We start from the raw sequence: 7,946 nt of genomic DNA on the forward strand, positions 1-7,946 counted from the left end.
GATTTTATCGTTTTCCAGCATACATACTTACTGTGCTCCCACATGTGCCTGTCAGCTTTGATGAACTTGAATCAACAGGATCCTACTGCTATCCACAAGTTTACAATCAGGCAGCAGATAGTATATCTACATAATACCAGTGGTTATTTTAGCCAACTTTTTATCTTGATGCCTTAACTACCTTGGCCTATATAATTAATAAAATATTACAATTTAATCAATAATTAAAATTGGCCTTTCAGAATATGTAAAAGGAATCTATATAACTCATAAGCAAAAGAAGTTATTTCTGTGGTAAAGACCTAACCTCATCATTTTTATAGGTAAATTAAGTTCCTAGACCAATAGCAACATGGGGGTGGGCAATGCTTCCCTACACCAAACAATTCTCAGACACCAGCTGTTTGCCCTATGATTCAACTTCATTCTGACACTATCTATCTGGAAATGGCATCAAATTCCACAGGTTGAGGACTCAGTCCTATAAGTGTCCCCTCCCCTTCATATACCAGTTGCAAACCCAGGTCATTACCTGTGCCTCTGATCCACCTGCTATAGATGGTAGATTCCCATGACCCCCTTCTTCCAGTTCAGTTAATTTTCTACTTTCTAGATCACTGGTTTATTACAAAAGGATATAACTCAGGAACTGCCAGACAGAAGAGATGTGTAGGGAGAGGAATGGGGAAATTCAAGTGGCTCAAGTGTTCACCCTCCCCCAGTCTCCATATGTTGGCCAACCTCTATGTTGTTTTATAATGTTCTTCTTCTTATTATTATTTTGGTCTTTTTTTTGTCTTTTAGGGCCACACCCACAGCATATGGAGGTTCCCAGGCTAGGGGTCCAATCGGAACTGTAGCTGCTGGCCTACACCAGAGCCACAGCAACGCTGGATCCAAGCTGCATCTGCGACCTACACCACAGCTCACCACAATGCCGGATCCTTAACCCACTGAGCAAGGTCAGGGATCAAACCCGAGTCCTCATGGATGCTAATCAGGTTTGCTAACCGCTGAGCCACATGTTTTATAATGAAAACATCAGCCCTTTCTCTGTCTCTCCACCCCCACCTCTCCATTCTCACACAACCCTTCAGAGGTAAGTGCTTTCAAATCTTCAAGTGTTTCCTCTGGGAATTGACTCAATTTTTATAAACAACATGGTTATGCTGCCATTTCTTAATATAGAAAATGTAGACATAGTGTAACCACTTCTTACAGTAGATGAAGATTTTACTTTACCTTCTTACCTTTCCTTATCCTTCACATGCAATAAGATAGCAAATTTTGGTTAAATTAAATGGCCACTATTTACCTGATTTTGAACATGTATGTTTTAAGTGCCGAATCAAGAAATAAACTCATACTTTCATTTTTGAATAAATTTTGTTTTTATTGGCTTTAATTGCTTTCCTTTTCTGTTTCCTTAATAATATGTGTACTTATTTTTAATTGTCTCGAACACACCAAAAAAAAAAAAAAGAAAATGTCTCTTAATACTGACTTCCACATGGTCAAATGTGTTAAGTAATCTGTCAGTTCCATTTTTTTCTTGAAGACAGTCTTCCTTGAGTTTCTTCATGCTCTTGTTCTAATCTGGCCTGGTTGGTTGATCATGAGATCTACTGTGTACAGCTATTGTCCCGGATGTCTTCTTTCCCTCCATCCTCTGCTTGATGCCATGTTTGTCTAATCTGAGTTCCTTCCGCCTTCCCAACATTTGTTTGTTTTAATCTTTCTTCCACATACAAGGCTTTCCTTAACTCTTTGGCTCTTCATTCACTTAAAAGCGAGCACTAAGGAGCTGATTCCAAGCTATGTTATCTGTGACTGGGCTTGACAGCTAGTTGGGTTCCTTAGGGTGAAAACAGATGATTTTTTTTTTTTTTTTTTTTGTCTTTTTGTTATTTCTTTGGGCCGCTCCCGCAGCATATGGAGGTTCCCAGGCTAGGGGTAGAATCGGAGCTGTAGCCACTGGCCTACGCCAGAGCCACAGCAACGCGGGATCCGAGCCGCATCTGCAACCTACACCACAGCTCACCGCAATGCCGGATCGTTAACCCACCGAGGAAGGGCAGGGACCAAACCCTCAACCTCATGGTTCCTAGTTGGATTCGTTAACCACTGTGCCACTGCAGGAACTCCTGGATGAATTTTTTTTAATTGGAAATTTCTTATTTCTCTATGTATTTGAAGGAATTGACTCTGAGGTTTTTTAGGTTCTGCAGAAAATAACTCTCCAGTTTCTTGTCTTGGCGAGATAATCCTGACTGTCAGTGTTCTGGGATCAGGGAGGAAAGGGGATGGGGCTATGTGTGAGAAAGAATATTCAGAACTCAGACTTTCCTTTTTAAAATTTACTATTTTTTTTGCTAAAGTATAGTTGATTTACATTGTTGTGCCAGTTCCTGCTGTATAGCACAGTCATTCACTTATATATATTACATATGTATATATATGTGTATATACATAAATGTTCTTTTTTATATTCTTTTCCATTATGGTCTGTCCAAGAGATTGCATATAGATCCCTTTGCTATACAGTTGGACCTTGTTATATCCTAAATGTAATGGTTTTCATCGACTCACCCTAAAATCCCAGTCCATCCCACTACCCGACTCCCACCCCTTGGTAACCACAAGTCAGACTTTCCTTTAACACTTCTTTTTGGTCTGACACTTTGTCTCCAACCTCCATTATATCTGTATCCTTGACTCTGGAGTTTGTCCAGTTCATTTCCTTCGGGCCACACTTCCTGTTTTCTGCTGGTCAGAGATGTGGTGACCTGGCTTCACAGGGTGGGAGCCTATTTGTTCTTAATACAGACTTTCAAGGAAGCTTCCAACTTTAAGCCCCACATTTCACTCCCCACATCCCCCTTTCTCTATATTTGGTCCTTCCTACTCGAGAATTTTCCTGGAGTTCACTGAAGTTTATATTTATTTCATTATGAATTATTTACCATTCTTCTGTTCATTTTTCACCTAAAAACAAGTTGAAATATTTCTGCTCCTTGTCTTCATCCATGTTCTCTTTGTCTTTGCAAGTCTTTACAAAATTTCTCTACTGGTTCTTAGTAAGGGTTAAGAAAGGAGAAGAGAAAACCCCATATGTTTAAACTACCATTTTCTAAGATCCATTCCTAAAGTAAATAGCAAATAGTAGCAGTATTTACTAAGAGTATTTCTGCTGGCTATGTACGAAATCCGACCACCCAGTATTAAGTATGACATCATATTTATAGAATCTCAGAATTGAAGGCACTGTCTAGTCCTCTCCCAGCCAGTGTAGGTATGTCTTTCTCACAGGGTGGATCTTCACCTCTGTTAGTGCACTTCAAATGCAAGAGAGGGTTTCAAAACACTGTTGTAGTTTTTAACTGTAAAACCAAACTTTTCTTTTTCAAATAAACATTCAGTGTTAAAAAACAAAGTATTAAAAGAAGGTGGGGGACTGGAGGCAGCCTCCCTCTGCTGCCCCAGCCACATTCATGAAACACCAGGAGCACAGTCTGAAAACCTCTCAGAGTTGGCAAATCTGTTGTTGACTTGTCCTCTTGTCAGATTGAGCTTTATATTGCTGCCAGCAGTTAATAAGTAATTTAAAGTTACTGCCACGCATTCATTTCAGTTTCAATGCCCTGAAAAAAATGACTTTAGAATTAGGGCGATTTTTCCAACTACCTTCCCTACAACTCCCTGTTTATTTCTGAATATTGGAGATGAAAAACACTCTATTACTGTAACAGAGAGATCTAAAATTTCACCTCCATCCTATAAGAATTCACCACACGAATCTTTAAAGCAACAAAATGCTGATACAAGATCATGTCTAGTTGAAAACCTAAGAGTCTGAAACGAAAAAGCAATTTTATTAGATCAATTATTTGCACTTTTTTTCATTTTGTTTTGGTCTTTTTTGGGCTGTGGCATATGGAAGTTCCCAGGCTGAGGGTTGAATTGGAGCTGCAGCTGCTGGCATCAGAGCTGTGGCTTCCAGCCTACGCTACAGCCACAGCAACATGGGATCCAAACAGTATCTTCGACCTACACCATAGCTCACAGCGATGCTGTATCCTTAACCCACTGAGCGAGGCCAGGGATTGAACTCGCGTCCGTGTGGATACTACTTGGGTTTGTTACCTCTGAGCCATGACAGAAGCTCCCTATTTGAACTATTAACGGGTCAAAAAATTTTTAAATAAAATCACAGAAATGAATTTATATAGTTTGAGACATTCTTGAGCCATATAAATACATATGAACATATAATTTTAAAATAGACTTTATTTTTAGCTTAGTTTAGGATGACAGCAATACTGAGTGGAAAGTACAGACCATATAACTCTTGCCCTACACTTGCACGGCCTATTTACATCCTCCACACCACAGTGGTACATTATAATCAATGACCCTACTTAAACACATCATTATCACTCAAAGTCCATAGTTTACATTAGAGTTTATATCATGTGCACATTTTTTGAGTTTTGACAAATATATAAGTGACATGTACTTAACCATTATTGTGTCATATAGAGTAGATTCACTGCTGTAAAAATTCTCTACAGGCCACCTATTCATCCCTTCTCCCACCCTAACCTATAAGAACCCCTGAATTTTTTACTCCATAGGCTTATTTTTTTTCTGGAATATCATATATTTGGAATCATACAATATTTAGCCTTTTAAAATTGGCTTTTTTTTCACATAGTAATATACTTTTAAGTTTCCCCCATAATTTCATGGCTTGATAGCTCATTTCTTTTTAGTAATGAATTATATTAAATCATATATTTTTGTGTCTATATTTACAGTTGATAATTACAAAAGAATGTACTTAAGAATTCTATATATCATCCCTCCTATTTTTATTATCTTGGTCATCGTGGGATCCATTTGGCTTTTGAAAATCCTTGGCTGCAGGTACTGACTGATATTTTCTGTTCTCCAGCTTTATTGGGTTAGAAAGGAGTTAGAAATATGGAATTGGCTACACAAAATTAAGATATTAACATCAATTCTCCTATAATCACAAGCATGTCCTGAAATTAATAGACTTGGACCACTCTGATGATGAGGGGGATTTTTCTAGGTTATTTAGACATGCAAGCATGTGAGTTAAGCTAGTTAGGTCAGGATCTTGGGAGAGACAATGTCTGATATTTTCTATTTGGGAAAAGAATTACGGTAATTCATTTCATGTACCAAAGATGAGGTGTCACATGTACTCTATTACATCAAACTTCTTTGAATAATTTCACTTCCCTTTCTAGAATCCAGAATTATCTTATTTGGATGTATTAACAACAAGCAGCATTCTTCACTCATTTCTGGCAGTTCATTTCTGATTTATTATAACTTCTGTCATAATGAACCACAATTATCAATAGTATACTGTTTTGTTTTTCCATTTTCAATCTAAATAATAACATTTTGACATTCACTTCACTTTATTTTTATTTTTGCAGAAAATGTAAATTGAAAAAAACAGAACCTACTCCAGTTGTCGAGGAGGTGAGATAAGATTAAAAAGAATATTTGCAAACTTCTAAGCTATGTAGTCTGAAAAATCTAATCATGTAATTTGTAATTTGCATCAATATTAATATTTTTTATTTTTAATTTAAAATCTAAAATTTATTTTGTATTTTATTTATATTACATATTTTATTTTATTAATTTTATTTTATATTGAGTGTAGTTGACTTACAATGTTGTGTTACTAAGTCAGGCAGAGAAAGACATATCATATGATATCAGTTATATGTGGAATCTAAAAAATGATACAAATGAACTTATTTAAAAAACAGAAATAGTAGCTTCTTGTTAATCATCAATTCTATCTATCTATCTATCTATCTATCTATCTATCTATCTATCTATCTTTTTAGGGCTGCACTCACGGCATATAGAGGTTCCCAGGCTAGTGATTAAATTGGAGCTGTAGCTGACAGCCTACACCAGAGCCACAGCAACACCAGATCGGAGCTGTATCTGAGACCTACATCATAGCTCATGGCAATGCCGGATCCTTAACCCACTGAGAGAGGCCAGGGATGGAACTCATGTCCTCATGGATACCAGCTAGTGGGGTTTGTTACCGCTGAGCCACAATGGGAATTCCTGGACTGTAATCTTTAGAGAAATTGAATTAGTATTTCCTCTCCCATTAAACCATCTCTAAGTCTTGACTCCCCTTTTTCAATACCATTATCATTTCCCTCTTACCTCTTAAGTAACCCAGCGCTATAATTTCTTATAAACAGTAGTTTACTGAATCTTTGACTCTCTCCTCTGAAACACTTCATGTTGCTTCATTCTTCTCCACCCCTACTTTCAGAAAACCTACATTATCTTACACTGAACTTAAATAATCAATAACTTTTGACAAAATATTAGAGAGTTTTGCTCTTATGTTCACGTAAGCCCAGAGACCGCTATTGGTAAACACTGAACTGTGGGCACTTGTTAGAAAAACATAGGTAACTAATGACTTCTGGCTTTTTAAAATGGATTTTAACTTTGGGGTCTTTCTTAGGATGAAATGCAGCCCTATGCCAGCTACACGGAGAAGAATAATCCACTTTACGATACCACAAACAGAGTGAAGACATCTCAGGTGTTAAATGAAGTTGATGGGATAAATCTCCATACTATATATGTTTTTGGCATCTCTCACGAGGACAAATGAATCAAGATACAGTATGGATCCTGTTTTGATTTTCTTAGAGTTCTAGAATGGAAGGTCTATTTGGAAACAAGTTTTTCAAAGATTCTTAGAAGACAGAGACATTCTAGAGGATTTTCATTCATTTCCTTATACGATTGAAATTTTAGAATTTTAGCTGTTACTACCCAGTCCTGTGAAAAATGGATATTATTACAAAGATAGCACATACTCATGATGAAATATTCAAATTGTTCAGTACAGTAGATGATGAAAACGGAGTTACTTCAAATAACTCTGCAGAAGGAACAATTACCAACACTTTTTTTTATAATTTTCTAGAAAATTCTTATGTGCCTATGTCATATCTGTATGTGCATAGTATATGTATACATTCATACACATATCCTTGTCAAGACACAAATAGGAACATACTGTAATTCTGTACTTACAGAAAGCTAATATATCTTGGAGATCTTTTATATGAATACAAGCAGAGCTACCTCATTTTTCTTAATGGTTACATAAAATTCCATTGTGTGTAATGGAATTTAACTTAATTAACCAAAACCCTAGTGGTGGACATTTGGTTTAAGTTTCGTTTATTTTGCTGTTATAAACAATACTACATAGAATGTTTCTTGTGGATATATCTCTTCGTATGTGCTTGGATATATTTGTAAGATAATTTCCTTGAGAGAAATTGCCAGGTCAAAGGGTTTGTGCATTTTTATTATTGATTTATATATCAAATTGTATCATTTATGTTCCCTCCAACCCTCTTTGAAGTGCTTTTCCTTTTATTTTAATATCTGTAGGATGCCAACCTCATGTTAGCTAATATAAGATTATAATAAGAATTTAACTATTTAATAAAACTGAATTTATATTTTTCTTTCATGTTTATATGTGTATGTGTATATGTGTGTGTGTGAGAGAGAGAGGGAGGACACAAATGTGAGGACATAAACTTGTTCTGAACTTGTTGTATCTCTATAGAAGTATTGATGTCTGGTGCCTAATAGTTTTACAGATATGATAAACTGGAGGTGTGTATTTTTATGCTGTATATTTTATTGTGATGTATTTATCAAATAACAAGTGTTTATTGGCTATGTAGCCAGCTAAATATGCATTATTGAGGACTTGGGATATCTACAAAATATGGTTTATGTGCTAAGAGAATAGCCATGGGATGACATGTCCTTTCCTCTATTTTTCTATGGAATAAAATATTGGGAATGTATATGTTAATCATTTTTAATATTATGAAAAA

The 7,946-nt window shown here is 36.1% G+C and overlaps 1 protein-coding gene across 1 annotated transcript in view; it reads left to right on the forward strand.

The window, feature by feature from the left end:
- CD200R1 (CD200 receptor 1) overlaps positions 1-7,570 on the forward strand; it is a 41,191-nt gene extending 33,621 nt beyond the window's left edge. The window contains 3 exon segments of the mRNA NM_001243546.1: positions 4,818-4,926; positions 5,472-5,517; positions 6,542-7,570. Coding sequence (NP_001230475.1) covers positions 4,818-4,926; positions 5,472-5,517; positions 6,542-6,694 — 308 coding nt within the window. The 3' untranslated portion in view covers positions 6,695-7,570.

Source organism: Sus scrofa, chromosome 13 (assembly GCF_000003025.6).
Source record: "Sus scrofa isolate TJ Tabasco breed Duroc chromosome 13, Sscrofa11.1, whole genome shotgun sequence".
Classification (NCBI taxonomy): Eukaryota; Metazoa; Chordata; class Mammalia; order Artiodactyla; family Suidae; genus Sus; species Sus scrofa.